This window comes from Orycteropus afer, unplaced genomic scaffold (genome assembly GCF_000298275.1).
Source record: "Orycteropus afer afer isolate SDZICR_OR568_19922 unplaced genomic scaffold, OryAfe1.0 scaffold00052, whole genome shotgun sequence".
NCBI lineage: Eukaryota > Metazoa > Chordata > Mammalia > Tubulidentata > Orycteropodidae > Orycteropus > Orycteropus afer.
Genome location: NW_006921639.1, coordinates 684,754 through 701,240, shown reverse-complemented (window position 1 = coordinate 701,240; position 16,487 = coordinate 684,754). Strand labels below are relative to the sequence as shown.

The 16,487-nt window shown below is 48.0% G+C and overlaps 1 protein-coding gene across 1 annotated transcript; it reads left to right on the top strand.

Moving 5' to 3' along the window:
- Nucleotides 1-3,364: 3,364 nt before the first annotated feature.
- RBP3 (retinol binding protein 3) lies at nt 3,365-16,248 on the top strand. Its single transcript, XM_007938680.1, has 4 exons — nt 3,365-6,412; nt 9,683-9,873; nt 13,890-14,032; nt 15,812-16,248. The coding sequence occupies exons 1-4, from the start codon at nt 3,365-3,367 to the stop codon at nt 16,246-16,248; spliced, it is 3,819 nt and encodes a 1,272-aa protein (XP_007936871.1).
- The last annotated feature ends 239 nt before the right edge of the window (nt 16,249-16,487 follow it).

Here is a 16,487-nt window from a genome sequence, read left to right as displayed (position 1 = left end):
TATATGACATATTTTCTTTCTCAATTCATATCTTAATGGTACTTGGATTGTTTCTACCTTCTGGCTATTGTGAATAACGCTGTAATTAACATTGGAGTACTTGACAGCACTTGTAATTTTCCCTTTTTATTATAGCCATCCTAATGATGTGAAAAACAACCAGCTCCAATGGAGCAGTGATTAAACCATTCAAGTGCCAACCAAAAGGTCAGTGGTTCCAATCCACCGGCCACTCCATGGGAGAATGATATAGCAGTCTGCTTCCATAAAGGTGTACTTTATAGAAAGCATATGGGGCAATTCTACTCTGTCCTATAGGGTCTCTATGAGTCAGAATCGATTCAATGGCAGTGGGGTTGTTTTTTTTTTTTTTTTTTTTTTTTTTTGTTTAATGGTATGAAATCGTAGCTTGTTTTGGTTTTGATTTACATTTCTCTAGTGACTAACGAAAAGAAACCCTGAAGATTAAGCACTCAGCTGCTAACATTTTGGGTTATCCAGTGAGCAGCTGCAACCTACCTACTGCTCTGCTGAAGAAAGATGATTCAATCTGCTTCAGTCAAGATTACAGCCTTGGAAACCCTGTGGGATAAATCTACTCTGCTCTATAGAGTGGCTGTGAGTTGGAATTGACTCGGTGGCAACAGGTTTTACTGACGAATGATGTCGAATCTCTTTTCATGTACTTATTAGTCATTGGTATATCTTCTTTAGATAAATGTCTATTCGAGCATTTTGCCTATGTTTTGAGTTGTTTTCTTGTTGCAGTTCAATTGTAGGAGTTCTTTATATATTCTTTTTATAAACTAAACTTTTCAGATATCTGAGACTGCATTTTAATAAGGACCCAGGGCTATAGTTAAAATTGGAGGAGGATACCTTCCTTGCCTAACCACTTTCCCCAACGAGAGACTTATTCTTGATCATTTTCACCCCCACCCCTTTCTATTCCCCAGACCTCTTTGGTCCCAAAGCAAGCAAGGTAGAAAATGACACTCAGAAGACAATGGGATTCCTTTTGTTCTGTTGTGATTCCCAAGTGGAAGCAGAGTATAGGGTTCGGTCATCCCAGCAGGGACTCAAGAAAAATAATGAATGCTTTCATTAAAGAGGCTTCTGCTGAATCCCACCTTCTGCCTTATTATGATAATAAATCAGTCGGATTCCCATTGGCTGAAGGCAGTGGAGTGATGTGACCATATGTCACTTGGGCATTAAACAAATCCCAATGAGCTAAAAATACATTTGTTTTAGCTAATTGACCTTCTTGGCCTTCATAAAGCACTTGGTAAACATTCTCAGATAATAGTTTCCAGAGGGCAGATTAGGGCTTTCCTGAGAGCTGAGAAAGCCTTCCTATTCCTAAGAACACTTTTCAGTATGCTGTCTGAGGGGCACATGGTTCTCCTGCTACTGCTCACTCAGCCCAAAGGTGACAGCATGCTGTGCAGTAAAAGCACAGGGCAGAGTGAGAGCTGGAGGCATCTCTCTCACCTGCTTGTTATAGGCTATGTGATCAGAGGCAGAGCTGTCCTTTTCTCAGCTATTAAATGAGGAAAATGCCCATTCGCAGAGGATGCTGAAACAAAGCAGGGATCCAGGTTCTGGCCTCAGTGGTAGGTTTTCTTGGACATCAGTGGCAAATCAGCCACAATGAGACCCACATCATTTCTATAAGTAAAGGGTCCAGCACTTCCCTAAGGCTAGCTCTTGCATGTTCAATGGAGAGGGAATCCAAGAGAGGCCTGAGTCCTCCCTCAGATCTCACTGCAAGAGCTGGAAATGGGCTAGGGCCCTTACTCACAGGGGTCTTCTTTAGCCAAGAGAATGGGTGCTCATTATATCCCAGGGCTGATATCATCTGATCCAGAGTCACTAGGCCACAGGCCTTAAAAGCGGGTACTCTTTTCAATGGTCACATCCTAGGTCAAGGACAAGACATCTCATTGCTGTTGTTTAAAGGTTACAGGGGAACTGGTTCAGTGTCCTGGAGGCAGTAGCCAAACATAGGAATGAGCTTCCACCCTGAGATGATGAGCAGCTGCAGACTCTACTTCAGTCCTATAGGAACTGATGTGTGTGTGTGTGTGGGGGGGGGGGGGAGGAGCTTCTTCTCCCCTCCCTCACCATTTAAATCAGTTGCCATAAAATCTATCCAGACATATGGTGACCCATGTGTACCAGAGTAGACTGTGCTCCCTAGAGTTTTCAATGGCTAATTTTTCCATAGTAGATTGCCAGGCCTTTCTTGGAAGGCATCACTTGGTGAATTAGAATGGCCAGTCTCTGGTGCCATAGTGTCTAAGATATTAGACTGCTAACCAGAAGGCTGGAGGTTCAAACCCACCAGCCACTCCTTGGAAGGAAGGTTGGGCAATCTACTTCCATAGTGATACTGCCTCAGAAACCCAAGGAAGGGTCATCATGAGTCAGATCTGACTCGACAGCAGTGAGTTAGTTGAGTCTTTCATTTAATAACAAGTAAGTTAACCGTTTGCATCACAGGGATTCCCCCATCATCTATTCCCACTTAAAAGGATGGGCTTCCATAGGCTGGGTGGTGTCAACAGTTATCATACTTGGCTACTAACAAAAGGTTGGTGGTTCAAGCCCACCCAGAGGCACCTTAGAAGAAAGGCCTGGCAATCTAATTCCAAAAAATCAGTCATTGCAAACTATGGAGTACAGTTCTACTCTGACACAAACAGGATCCTCACAAGTTGAAATCAACTCTTTGCAAATTGGTTGGTTGATTCATCAATAAGCTGCTAAAGTCTCTGGCTTCTGCCCTTTCAGCTATATAACAGAAATAACATCTAATATTGTAATGATCAGTAATTGAGTGCTCCACACATCTTTTCTCATTTAATCTACACAGTAAATAAGGTACTTCTTTAAAGCCACATATTAGATAGTGACAGAACTAGGACTCCACAGAGATCTACCTAATTCCAAAGCCATTGATCACACAGTGTGATGGGAAAATGCTATTACTTGAAGGATAATAACTACTTTGCAAAGCTGTGGGAAAAACTGTCATCGTTTGTAAATGTTTGTAGTTATTCATTTTATTTTGTGCAGAAATCTCTTGCTCTTGATGGTACAGCAAGATGAGAGGCAACATACATTCCAGGTCAAACCACTCAGCCCATTCTCTCAAGTCTCAGGGCTGATGTGCTTGGATTAGATAGGATTAAAGGCTTACTGGAGCTGGAAGCCTCAACTCGCCTCCCAAGTTTAGCCTCAAACCTTCTGTCTGCCAGTAAGAAGGAAGAGGGCAGAAGGCAGTGGCATAAACCAGAGCATGGTCTTGTGGACAGTCTCGGATGGGTTTGTGCAGGACCCAAACTTCTACTTGATCCTCATGAAGGGACAATGGATCTTGCTCTTTTCTGCTTTGCTCTGCGGTCTAACTGGCTCCAAACATCTGTTCCAGCCGAGCCTGGTCCTGGACATGGCCCAAGTGCTCCTGGATAACTACTGCTTCCCAGAGAACCTGATGGGGATGCAAGAAGCCATCGAACAGGCTATCCGGAGCCATGAGATCCTGGGTATCTCAGACCCCCAGACACTGGCTGATGTGCTGACGGCTGGAGTGCAGAGCTCCCTGAATGACCCTCGCTTGCTCATCTCCTATGAGCCCAGTACCCTAGAGATTCCACAACCAGCCCCAACACCTGCCAACCTCACACAAGAGGAACTGCTTAGTGAGCTGCAGAGGACCATGAGCTACCAGGTTCTGGAGGGCAATGTGGGCTACCTACGAGTAGACAGCATCCCAGGCCAGGAAGTACTGAGCCAGCTGGAGGACTTCCTGGTACCCCACGTGTGGAGGCAGCTCATGGGCTCCTCTGCATTGGTGTTGGACCTGCGGCACTGCACAGGAGGCCATGTCTCCAGCATCCCTTACTTCATCTCCTACTTGCACCCAGGAGGCACAGTGCTGCATGTGGATACCATTTACAACCGCCCCTCCAACACAACTACTGAACTCTGGACCTTACCACAGGTGCATGGGGAAAGGTACAGTGCTGACAAGGATGTGGTGCTCCTCACCAGTGGCCACACCAGAGGTGTGGCTGAGGATATCATCTACATCCTCAAGCAGATGGGCAGGGCCATTGTGGTTGGCGAGCGAACTGAGGGAGGTGCCCTGGACCTCCAGAAGCTAAGAATAGGCCACTCTGACTTCTTCCTCACTTTGCCTGTGTCTAGATCCTTGGGTCCTTTGGGCAGGGGGAGCCAGACATGGGAGGGCAGTGGGGTGCTGCCCTGTGTGGGGACTCCGGCAGAGCAGGCCCTAGAGAAAGCGCTGGCTATCCTCACACTGCGCCGAGCCCTGCCGCAGATCATCCAGCGCCTACAGGAGGCCCTGCAAGACTACTACACATTGGTAGGCCGTGTGCCTGCCCTGCTGCACCACCTTGCCACCATGGACTTTTCTGCCGTGGTTTCTGAGGAGGACCTGGTCGCCAAGCTTAATGCTGATCTGCAGGCTGTGTCTGAGGACCCCAGGCTCCTGGTGCAAGTCTTTAAGTCCAGAGAAAACTCTCCTGGGCATGAGCCTGGAGCTGATGGACCCCCTAGTACAGTCCCTGTGGTGCCTGAGGATGAGGCTGCCCAGCGTGCCCTGGTGGAGTCGGAGTTCCAGGTGTCAGTGCTGCCGGGTAATGTGGGCTACTTGCGCTTTGACAGGTTTGCTGATGTGTCCATTCTGGAAGTCCTGGGTCCACACATATTGCACCAGGTGTGGGAGCCCCTGCAGGATACAGAACATCTCATCATGGACCTGCGCCACAACCCTGGGGGGCCCTCTTCTGCTGTGCCCCTGCTGCTGTCTTACTTCCAAGGCCCTGAGGATGGCCCTGTCCGTCTCTTCACCACCTACGACCGCCGTACCAATCGCACTCAAGAGCACTTCAGTCGCTCTGAGCTGCAGGGCCAACGTTATGGCACCCAGAGAGGTGTGTACCTACTCACCAGTCACCGCACAGCCACAGCCGCTGAAGAGTTTGCTTTCCTGATGCAGTCGCTGGGCTGGTCCACACTGGTGGGTGAGATCACAGCAGGCAACCTGCTGCACACACACTCTGTGCCTCTGTTGGAGACGCTCACTGGCAGCCTGGTGCTCACCGTGCCTATGCTTACCTTCATTGACAACCATGGTGAGTGCTGGTTGGGTGGTGGCGTGGTGCCTGATGCCATCGTACTAGCTGAGGAGGCCCTGGACCGGGCCCTGGAGGTATTGGACTTCCACCGGAGTCTGGGTGCCTTGGTGGAGGGTACAGGGCACCTGCTGGAAGTCCACTATGCACGGCCAGAGGTGGTTGGGCAGACTCAGGCCCTGCTGCAGCACAAGCTGGCACGAGGAGCCTATCGCACGGCTGTGGACCCTGAGTCATTGACCTCTCAGCTCACGGCTGACCTGCAGGAGGTGTCTGGAGACCACCGCCTGCTGGTGTTCCACAGCCCTGGGGAACTGGTAGCTGAAGATGCACCCCCACTGCTGCCTGCTGCCCCCTCTCCTGAAGAGCTCTCCTACCTCATTGAGGCCCTGTTCAAGACGGAGGTGTTGCCTGGACGACTGGGCTACCTGCGATTCGACACCATGGCTGATCTAGAGACAGTCAAGGCCATTGGGCCACAGCTAGTGCAGCTAGTGTGGGACAGGTTGGTGGACACAGCTGCATTGATTGTGGACCTCCGCTACAACCCTGGCAGCTACTCCTCTGCTGTGCCATTGCTTTGTTCCTACTTCTTTGAAGAAAAGCCCCGTCAGCACCTCTACTCAGTCTTTGACAGAGCCACCTCTCAGGTGATGGAGGTGTGGACCCTGCCCCAGGTAGCTGGCCAGCGCTATGGCCCCCACAAGGACCTTTATATCCTGGTGAGCCACAGCAGTGGCTCTGCAGCAGAGGCCTTCACCCGCACCATGCAAGACCTACACCGCGCCACAGTCATTGGGGAGCCTACGTCTGGGGGAGCCCTCTCTGTGGGCATCTACCAGGTGGGCAACAGTCCCTTGTATGCTTCCATGCCCACACAGACAGCTCTGAGCGCCACGACGGGCCAAGCCTGGGACCTGGCTGGTGTGGAACCTGACATCACTGTGCCTATGAATGAGGCCCTGTCCACAGCCCAGGAAATTGTAGCCCTGCGTGCCAAGGTGCCTACAGTGTTGCAGACAGCTGGCAAGCTGGTAGCTGATAACTATGCCTCCCCTGAGCTGGGTGCCAAGATGGCTGCCCAACTGAGCCATCTGCAGAGCCACTATGCCATGGTGACCTCAGAAAGGGCCCTGGCTGAGATGCTTGGGGCCAACCTGCAGGTGCTCTCTGGGGACCCACACCTGAAGATTGCCCACATCCCTGAGGATGCTAAGGACCACATTCCTGGGATTGTCCCCATGCAGGTAAGACATGCAGAGATTTGGCCTCAACTGAGTCTCCGAAGAAGTTGACCGTTTGTCCAAATACTCAGGTCTATGTGCACAATGCACAACGCTGGTTTCCAGACTCATTCTATGTTTAAGTTTTCCCAAGAAAATTTTCTCCCTCTCTTATCCTGTCTTCTCACCCTCTCCCCATGCCCAGAGGTCCCTCAGCAGCTCTGCAGAACATTAGTCCTAAAGAAACCCAGGGTGAAGCCTGGTAGATGAGAAAGATCTTCACTCTTGGCTGGTGGAAGGCAGGTGTGCCCAGGGTTCCTATGGTCCCAGCACTGCCATTAAGTCTACTACAACTCATAGCAACCCTATAGAACAGAATAGAACTGTTCCATAGGGTTTCCAAGGGTGTAAATCTTTACAGAAACAAACTGCCTCATCTTTCTCCCAAGGAGCAGCTGGTGGGTTTGATCTATTGACCTTTTGGTTAACAGCCAAATGTTTTAACAACTGCACCACCAGAACTCCTATCTGATGATCAGCACTGGGGAAAAGCTCATTAAGTGGGGTGAGCTCTCTAAGCTGTGGTTTCCTCCTCTGTAAATGTGTGATTGGGCAGAGAAGCAGGCAGAGGCCTTGGCTTCAGTTGCCTCAGAGCTAAAGCTTAGAGCTAGAATATGGGTTCAGGAGTGACCAGACATACTGGGTACTGGTTCAGCCCAGAGAACCAGTCATAGAACCCAGAGAACCTTCCATGCACAGTGAGGCTCCAATGCAAAGCACCTGAAGGAGATGCACATGGTGGAGGTGTATCTTGGGCTGATCAAAAGATATGCTGGGTGGGAAATTCTGAGCAAAGATGTTGTAATCAAAATATTTGGAAGCCAGACTTGAACCTCCGGGAAACACTAAACCAGCGGGCCAAGGCTGAGGGGGGCGGGGGTTGCTGGTTGGCTTCATGAAGAGAAAGAAGACACCCAAGTCTTCTCACCATCAGCTCAGAACTCTATCAAAAGCAAAACTGAAGACTGTGTTCCACATTGTGTTCTCATTAATGATTTCACAGGGTAATCACAGCAAGTAGGCAGGGTGATGTTTATTTTGGACTCCCTTGAGAACAGGGCCCAAGATGAGGCCTTAGGGGCTGGTGATTTATTTGGGAGGTGATGGTTGAGGCAGTGGTGACAAAGCAGGGACATGTGCAAGTATTACTAAGGCTGCTTCCCTGGAAAGTGTGGGGTGTGGTCTTCTGAGTGTAGGAGGCTGGGTGTGGATCCATTGGCCAAAGGTTTCCCCAATGACAGGGACTCTCACTCTTGGTTAGTCCACTTGTCCAGCTCAAAGAAAGACCTACAGGAGAGAGGGAAAGGATAAAGGGGTATGCTGGAGGCCGGGCCCTGTCAGCTAGGACCCAAGGGTAGGTGAAATCAGAAGAGGCCTCTGCTACAGAATTGTTATCCCCATTTTACATAAAAGGAAACCTAGGCCCAAGAGCTGTTGCTGAAGGTGGAGCAGGATCTGCAGACTGGAGTCCCACTCAACACAACCAGCACCTTGCTGACTCCTTGGCTCAATCTAGCCCACTGAGCCCTGCCACCTTACTTGGAGAGAGGAAAGGAGGAACAGCTATTTTAGGGGGACCTACTCTGTGCCTATATTGGTCTGGGGTCCCAGGCCTCCCATCCCCCAAATCATGGATTTGTTCCTTCCCAGAGTAACTAGCAGTTCACAGTTTGCAGTCAGATGTAGATTCCAGTGTCACTATATACTAGCAATGTTACCTTGGACAAGCTACTTAATCTCTCTGTACCTTGGTGTCCTCATGGAAAACATGAAGAAATGGCAGGTACTTTACAGGGTGGTTGTGGAGCTGATAATAAAGGCTGCAAATGGCCAGGCCCCTGGTAAAGGCTCAGGTATGTGATCACAAATGTCTTCCCTCCATGCCCCACTGGAGGAGAGGAAGAGGATGACACTGTCATTACAGACTGTCTGGAAAAGTCATTCATTAGAGATAGACTGGAGAGGAGACAGGCCAGCTCTGGCCTCCTGTAAAAATGATGGCATGACATCATCAGACTTGCTCATCTAACTTCACAAGGAGGGAGAAGAACCATTATCAGTAGCCCAAAACTGATTCCTATGAGGTGGAGGTCAGACAACCTTTTTACCAATTCTGACACTAGATATTCCTCCCAGGGTAATCTCTACCTCTCTGCTGAGTTTGATAATTCTTTGCAAGGGCCATACAAAACTCACAGATCATACTCAGTTATGGAGTTTATTAGGGAAGTAACAGGCTACAACTTGGGATCAGAATCAAGAAGTGTGTAGTCAAATTCTCCTTTCTTCAGTGCAGAATAACTCTCTCAGCCATCTATGGACCAACCTCCTTTTGGCCCTCTCAGGACAAGCCTCTCTTCGACACTCAGCTCCTGATCAGGCCTGGTCTCTGCCCTACTGTGACCTGTGCTACAAAGCTCTTTTAGTTCTCCCAATAAGTACCTGGAGGCACTCCACTCCACCAGCAAGCTTCCTGCACCCAACTTTCTCTCTCAGTGGGTTCATTGGCATGCTCACTATAGCCACCTGGCTTACCACATCATCTCCTGCCAGTCTTCTGGTTCTGCCATTTCTCTGCTGTGTTTGCCACTGCTTCTTGCCATCTGGTGCCTTCTCCAGCTCTCTGTTTCCTGGGTCTAGGAGGTTCCTAGTGCAGGTACCCTGCGTCCAAAGGACACGCTCCACTCCTGCCTCTTCTTGGTAGTGAAATCTCCCCTCCCACCTCTGGGATGGTTCATTTTAAACCTAGCAGAATGATAAAACTGACCAATCCCTTCTTTAGGATTCCATATACCTTATTTATTTGGTCCTACATCCACAAGCGTGCCATGCACCTTATTTGCATTGTTAGTAAGCTATCTAATCCCTTTGGAGGGCCACAAGCATCTTATTTGCATAGTCTCACCCAATCATTTTGTGGCACCATATTAAGTAATTCACCCTCAAGCATGGGATCAGGAGATATTCACATTCTCTTTAAGGTGGTAGCCAATTAGACATGGGTTCAAGTTCCGGCTACCCTCTCCCCCTCCGCCCGCCACATAGAGTTTCCCTGAACTTTGGGTGACACACCATTAGAAGACTTCTTGGCACCTACAAATTCCTTCCAAAATGCTCATTTCCTTTCAATAATCTTAATATGTCTCATAATATAAAGGAGATCGATGGCTGCCACTCTTCCTGATTTTGAATCTGCTCCTTTCCTACCACTGAGCTATGCTTCAACTCTTACAGATTCCTTCCCCTGAAGTCTTTGAAGACCTCATCAAGTTTTCCTTCCACACGAATGTGTTTGAGGGCAACCTCGGCTACCTGAGGTTTGACATGTTTGGAGACTGTGAGCTGCTCTCCCAGGTCTCTGAGCTGCTGGTGGAGCATGTCTGGAGGAAGGTTGTGCACACGGACGCCATGATTATCGATATGAGGTCAGTGAGGGAACGGTGGTCAGTGGTTTCTCATCTGGCCATGGCTGCCATGATTCCCAAAATGTACTCCACTGACAGTCAGTGTGGGTGCAGGAAGCATTCTATAGTCAGTAAGTGTGGACTTACCAGAACATTTAGAGTGATAATATGTGATGATCAGAGGGGGGAGGTATAGTGTGCAATATTTCATAAGGTCATTCAGGGAGGGAGCAGTAAGTGGTTCTTGCCCTGCTAAAGCACCTACAGAAGCCAGAATAGAGTTACAGCTAGGGGCCCAAAGTGGGAATTAAAAAAAAGACCCTATGATATGGCAAGGCACAGAGAGGAACTTTGCCTGCCAGGGCTTGGACCAAACAGCCTAGTGTTTCTGATTTCCTATGTGGGCCATCCCTGGTCAATTTTAAAGCTCCACCTCAGCTCCATTCCAGTGTGCATTCCAGGTGGAGAATCACTGGGCTAAACCAGTGTTTCTCAAAGCTGTCTGGTCAATGATGTTGGGGGCGGAGCTCAAAAGCACTGACTCTTGAGTCAGAATCTTCAGGTGATTGGCCTGATGATCTGTAGGGCACAGGCTTCCCACCAGCCAGGCTTCTGGTGAGTCATATTTGGGACAGACAGAATGTAGTTGTGGTTTCAAAAAAAAAACCAAACTCATTGCCGCATGGAGTCGTTTCCGACTCATAGCGACCCCTCCTTGGGTTTCCAAGGCTGTATCTCTATGGAAGTAGATTGCCCAATCTTTCTTCCCAGGAGTGGCTTGTGGGTTTGAACCACCAGCCTTCTGGTTAGCAGTCAAATGCCTTAGGCAATCAGTCACAACAACCCTGGTCATAAGCATCATAAAACCTACATTACCGAAAGCATTAGGCAATTAGCTACTAACACTACAATTGTTGGATGGATGTCTTCAGTTAGCCACTCCCCTCTGCTTATATGAATATGCCCCTTTTACTCACCAGCCACTCTGGGGAGACAAGACTGGGCAATATACCTCCCTAAAGATTTCTGGCTTCGGAAACCCAGTGGGGGTCTCTATGAGTTGGAATCTACTTAATGGCAGAGGATTTTCATGCAGTGAGTTTCCATAATAAAGCAAGGGAGGGAGGGGAAAGAAAGCTCTCAGGCAGTGGCCAGGCCCAGACCACCTGAGACTCCCCAGTCCATGGGAAAACATGTCCTGGGAACTATCCATGGACACAGGAAGGAGCAGCCCGGGGCAGTCCACTGCCCCTTAGGGTCCTGACACTACGCACCCTCTACTCCAGCTTGCGAGCTCATTTATTGACTTGCAGAATTAACCATGGCTCTTAGTGGTCACTAGGTGGCGCTAGATCCTACAGAGACTGAAGTCACTCCTTGCAAGACTGCAGATACATTTCCTATTGCTCTGAACTTGGGGGGCCCCTGTGGTCCCTCAGATCACTTTATTATGCCAACTCTTGATAGAATATTAGAATGACCCTTGTTCTAAGTCCTTTTCTATTTAATGGCAGCGTAGTGCCTAAGGTACTTGACTGCTAACCAGGAGGCTGGTGGTTCAAACCCACCAGCCACTCCTCAGAAGGCAGTTGGGCAATCTGCTTCCATAGTGATACTGCCTGGGAGGCAGTATACTGCCCAAGGAGGGGTTGCTATAAGTCGGGTCCCACTCAGGGCACATAACAACAAGACCACATTTTTAAAGAAGAGAAGCCTCCACGTAGGGTGTTTGGGTTTAGGATCCTTCCATTCCCAAAATTTGGAGATACAGACACTGAGATAACCAGCCCTGAACTCAGCCAAAGCATCCTAGACCCTCAACCAGAAAAGGGTCCTCACATGTCACCAACCCTGGAGTACTCATTTTGCAAACTGGAGACATAAGCCCAGTGAGGTGGGAACCTTTATCCACGACTACATAGTAGGGCAAAAAAAAAAAAGGCCTGGACACAGGTTTCCCCATCTCCAGTATGGGGAACCTACAACTCTAGGTTCTCCTCTATGAGACCCATGTCAGAGACCTGAGCTAAGACATCTAGTGAGTTCTATGAAGTTATCACAGAATGCAACTGAGGAAGACAGTGTTTCCCAAAATGTGCCTTACTCACAGGCAGTGTGGATGCAGGGGGCATTCTGTGGTCAATAAATGTGGAAAATGTATTGACAAAGTTCTAACTACAGAACTTGTCAGAGCCTCTAATGTGATATGTGATTCAAGGGAGAAGATATAATATGCAGTACTTTCTAAACATATTTGATCACAAAATCTCCTGTTCTCAAGAGACTAATACTCTAGGAAGGGCTGACCCAAGGGATTCTGTTGGAGGAAGGAGTACTAGACTAAGGCTGACTTTAATTATAAGCTTGCACTGGGCAAAGATGTCTGTCTTATTTGAATTGAATTATCACAGGAGATAAAGTTTTCAATGTTCTAGCTGGTAAATTTTTGTATCTCACAAAAATTAAAATATGAAACCAAAGAAACCAATCTTAGCACCATCAAGTTCATTCCAACTCATAGTGACCTCCACTCGGTTTCTGTGGAGGTAAATCTTTGTGGAAGTAGATTGCACTGGTCTTCCTTCCACAGGGTGGCTGGTGGGTTTGAACTGCCAATCTTCTGGTTAGCAGTCAAATGCCTTAGGCACTGTGCCACTGGAACTCCTTAACAAAATATAAATTTAATAAAATCTTACCTAGATCACCTTAGTAGAAGCGCATAGTCAACATAGTCAACATAGTGCTTTTTCATTACTCGTCTACTAAGTAACTGAGAATCCTAGTCCATTAAAAGCTATACCCATTTGGGTTAATGATGCTTTCAATCTTGAAATTGTCTTCAGAGTGTTATCATTTATTCTTAATTGATCATGTTGTTGTTGTTGTTTGCCGTCGAGTCAGACCCGACTCATAGCGACCCCTCCTTGGGTTTCCGAGGCAGTATCACTACGGAAGTAGATTGCCCCATCTTCCTTCCGAGGAGTGGCTGGTGGGTTTGAACCACCAGCCTTCTGGTTAGCAGTCAAGTGCCTTAGGCACTATGCTACCAGAGCTCATAGGGGGTCTGATAGTCTTGATTTTATGAATTAGCCTATTTCCTGTGTAAGCAGAACACAGATAAATATTGTGTTAATCTTTGTCATATTCAATGTGCCACCTCAAAATCTCATTATTTTTAGTCAGGTAACCAGATCCAAGACTGACATTTTCTAAAGCAGTGGAATTAACTAATGAAGCCCATCAGGTTAACACAGGATTGGATAAGGTCTGGTAATCTGAAGAGCTGATAGATGAACACGGCATAAACTTTGCTTCAGTTGTTGCACCTCTGTATCTATTGCACTAGAGAGGGGGGCTGTCTGCAAGGTATTCTAGAGCACATTTCAGTCTGACCCCTACAAGTGGTTCTTCAACCCTTTTCAGATAAAGCATTAGATGTGCATATTGCTGTTATGTGCCATTGAGTCAGACCTTGGGTTTCCAAGGCATATCACTACGGAAGTAGATTGCCCAAACTTCCTTCCAAGTGTTGTTGTTGTTGTTATGTGCCGTCGAGTCAAGCCCAACTCATAGCGACCCCTCCTTGGGTTTCTGAGGCAGTATCACTACGGAAGTAGGATTGCCCAACCTTCCTTCCGAGGAGTGGCTGGTGGGTCTGAACCGCCAGCCGTCTGGTTAGCAGGCAAGTGTCTTAGCCACTATGCTACCAGAGCTCCCTCCTTCCAAGTAGAGATGTGCGTATTACAACATTCCAAACATCCTTGTCAAAATACACTACCTTTTTTTTTTTTATGGTGATAACTATTCTAAAAGCTAAGATTCTTTCTTGTTTCTCCCATTCTTGAGCTTTTATTTTTCATGCCTTGCAATATTCTTATGAATCTGTAAAAGACTATATGTAGTGGTTAAGATCTGCTTACATTTTGTCTGATAATAAAGACATCTGCATGAAAAAAAAAAAAAAAACAGTCTTCCAGAGGGGCACTAAGAGCCTAACTGAACTCAGCCCCTTCCTGGGCTCCACTCACCCTCCCCAGGTTCAACATCGGCGGCCCTACCTCCTCCATCTCTGCCCTGTGCTCCTACTTCTTTGATGAAGGCCCTCCAATTCTGCTGGACAAAATCTACAATCGGCCTAACGATTCTGTCAACGAAATCTGGACCCACAACCAGCTTGCAGGTGCATGGAAAAGTTTCCCCCTCTTATTTGTCATTCTAGAAGTGCCTGGTTTTATTCCTTCTCATTTGGTAAATCAAGGAAATCTAGCATGGGTTTAGGAAGAGTAACATAAAGCAGCTATCCTATGCCATAGACTTTGTGCATACCAAAACCAATCACACTGCTGTTGAGTCAGATCCGACTCACAGAGACCCCTCCTTGGGCTTCTGAGGTGGTATCACTATGGAAGTAGATTGCCCAATCTTTCTTCCAAGGAGTGGCTGGTGGCTTTGAACCTTCAGTCTTCTGGATAGCAGTCAAATGCCTTAGGCACTATGCCACCAGAGCTCCTGTTGTTGTTGTTGTTTGCTGTCAAGTCAGACCTGACTCATTGCGACCCTCCTTGGGTTTCCCAGGCAGTGTCACTACAGAAGTAGATTGCCCAACCTTCCTTCTGAGGAGTGGCTGCTGGATTTGAACTGCTACCCTTCTGGTTAGCAGTCAAGTGCCTTAGGCACTACACTACCAGAGCTCCTAGAATCTTAAAAAAAAAAACTCCCTGCCATCGAGTCAATTCTGATTCATAGCAACCCTATAGAGCAGAGTAGAACTTCCCTATAGGGTTTCCAAGGCTGTAAATATTTATGGAAGCAGATTGCCCCATCTTTCTCCTGCAGAGCGGTTGGTGGGTTCAAACCACCAACATTTTGGTTAGCAGCAAAATGCTTTAACCACTGTATCACCAGAGCTCCTCATATGATCTTTAATCCCTGCAAAACATATATCATGATGCCCATTTTCTGGAGAAGAAAAATGAGTTCAACTAGATTGAATAGCTTGCAAATTAGTGAAAGAGACAAAATTTGAACACTGGTTTGTTCAATAACAAAAATGACCCCAGATTGTGCATAACTATCATCCTGTAAGACAAATGCAGAACTGAAAGCAACACTATCCACCCCCCAACCCACGAAATCCAATGGGGTCCTAGTGCTCATCTTACCTGACTTCACAGCAGAAGCTTTCAGCAGACCTGCCTGAAGAAATCACACGACTAAGGGACTGCCATTACCTACCTTGGGCCCAGAGCAGTGGTGGGAGGAGCATTTGATGACCAAGACCCTGACAGCAATCTCCCTTTCTGGAGTGGTACGCCTCACTCCATTTCCCTTGCCCAGCATGCAAAACCAAGGAACCTGGGCTCCCCTTCAACAAGAGGGAGCTGGAGACACAAGTGGGGGCCTTCATATGACTTGAATAACACCTCACAATGTTCATTTACATGCTTCCTTATTCCACAAGAATTTTGAGGTAGTTTCCAGGCCGTACTCCCATACGGGTGTCACAGATGGTTACGTGTTGGGCTACTCACTGAAAGCTGGTGATTCAAATCCACCCAAAGGCATCTCAGGAAAATGGTCTGATGATCTGCTTCCAAAAGGCCACAGTCATTGAAAACCCTATGGAGCATGCTCTACTCCGAAACACACAGGTTTGCCATGAGTTGGAATCAATTTGACAGCAACTATTCTTTGTTTTGTTTTTTTCAGGACAAATATTCAATAATATTGCAAAATGTCAATAAAAACCAGAACCAGATGATTCTAAACTGAGCTATCCACTTCAGGAGCCATGAACCACATGCAGCTACTGAACAGTTGACATGTGGCAAGTCCACATGTGGACATAAGAACCCAGAACTAAATTCTAGGCCCCTTCACTTTGGTCCAGACTGCATAGAAAAGGCAAGCTCCAGAGTGGTGAATTGGATCCCAATTTAAAGAGCCTTGTATCTTCTAGGTGAACGCTATGGCTCCAAGAAGAGCATGGTCATCCTGACCAGCCATGTGACGGCTGGCGCTGCAGAGGAGTTCACATACATCATGAAGAGGCTGGGCCGGGCCCTGGTCATTGGGGAGGTGACCAGTGGTGGCTGCCAGGCACTACAGACCTACCATGTGGACAACACACACCTCTACATCACCATCCCCACGGCCCGCTCAGTGGGGGCGGTGGATGGCAGCTCCTGGGAAGGGGTGGGTGTGATGCCCCATGTGGTAGTTCCTGCAGAAGTGGCCCTCACCAGAGCCAAGGAGATGCTCCAGCACTCTCTTCAGAGGGTGAAACTAAGCCCAGGCTTGCAGGGTCTCAGGACAAGCTTTGGTGGGCAGAGCCCCAGGGCAGGCAGAGCCTCTGGGGGACACACTGAGGGTACTCTTGCACGTGGTCCTGCCTGAGGTCCTAGGGGCAGCAAAAGGACCTGCTGATCTCCCAATGAGCTTAGAGAAAGAGGTGTCCTTGGAGTTCATCCAACCTCCTCAGCAGTGTTTGAATTCCCTAGTGACAGAGAGCTCACTGCCTTCAAAGGCATTCCCTCCATTCTCAGACAGTAGTTATCTATGCCCGATACATCCTAATGTCCAATCCTTGGCTTGGCTTTCCTGAGAAATTGAGGGTGCTTCCTCTTCAAGAATAA